Below are 1,049 nucleotides of genomic sequence, written 5' to 3'. Positions count from 1 at the left end.
GATGTTTGAACTGAAATTAATGTTCTTCACTTCTCATTCTCTTCTGCATTCTCCTTTGGTGATGAGATAAGTTTTGTACTGCCTTGCTCCCAAAATAGCAATATCAGTTAAAGTACAGTTACTTGATAAATTGTACTAAAAAACAGAAACAAAAGAAAAAGGGAATGTGATAAATCATACAGATTACAGTGGAAAAGAATTTCAGTTTTGCACCCCCCTTTGATCCCAAATATAAGATTAACCATATCTCATTTGCCCATGTTCTTCAGTACTCTCGATCTAACGAGAAAGTGAGAGAAGTGCTCAATAGTATGATAGAAAATGTTGACATGAATTCCTCTTTAATTATAATCAAGCTTGCTATTAAGCAAGCCAAGTTTGTATGATGTAGAGAGTTCGAGGATGTCTTATACAAAACATAAACTGCAAATTAAGTGCAAGACAAACGGCATATATTGTTTATCATCATCACCTTCTAGAGAAGTTCCTGTCTTCCTTCACCAAAAGAAAAAAAAAAAAAAAAAGTACTACAAAATAAAGAAAATGAAACGTTAAGTGGAGCAGAAAGATACAAATCTTTCATCCACATGATCTTATTCATCATCATCAAAGAGTAGAACAATATATATATATATATATATATATATATATATAAAGATGGTTCTGCTTGAGAGTTGCCACCCTTCTCAAAAACTCTATAGTATGATTCTTCATGGTTTGTCTTGAGAAGAGTTGGCTTTGTTTTGGTTGGCTTTGTGCCTTTCAGCCTCCCTATATTTATATAAGTAGCGTACAATAGCCTCAGCATAGTTATCGAACCCTAGAGTGCTGAGAGCCCAACAGATGTCATCCCCGTTGACAGTCTTGCGATTCTCCTTGTGACACTTGTCAGATGCCTCAGCAGTAACAAAACTTATGAACTCAGTTGAACATTCCTGCATGGTTTGCTTGGCTTCCTTGGAAATCTTGGCTGTTTGGGGAAGGATTTGCTTCATGATCCGACCCACGTTTGCAATTGGCAGCATACTCTCTTGCTGATCATCATCCAT

The 1,049-nt window shown here is 35.9% G+C and overlaps 1 protein-coding gene across 1 annotated transcript; it reads right to left on the bottom strand.

Annotated features, from left to right (window-relative positions):
* Positions 1–710: 710 nt before the first annotated feature.
* On the bottom strand, positions 711–1,049 carry LOC132168608 (nuclear transcription factor Y subunit B-4). Its single transcript, XM_059579602.1, has one exon. It carries the CDS (start codon positions 1,047–1,049, stop codon positions 711–713), a length of 339 nt encoding a protein of 112 aa, XP_059435585.1.

This window comes from Corylus avellana, chromosome ca2 (assembly GCF_901000735.1).
Source record: "Corylus avellana chromosome ca2, CavTom2PMs-1.0".
In the NCBI taxonomy this organism is placed as follows: domain Eukaryota; kingdom Viridiplantae; phylum Streptophyta; class Magnoliopsida; order Fagales; family Betulaceae; genus Corylus; species Corylus avellana.
Note: the sequence above shows the minus strand (reverse complement) of the source record. Positions and strands in the feature narration are given on the sequence as shown.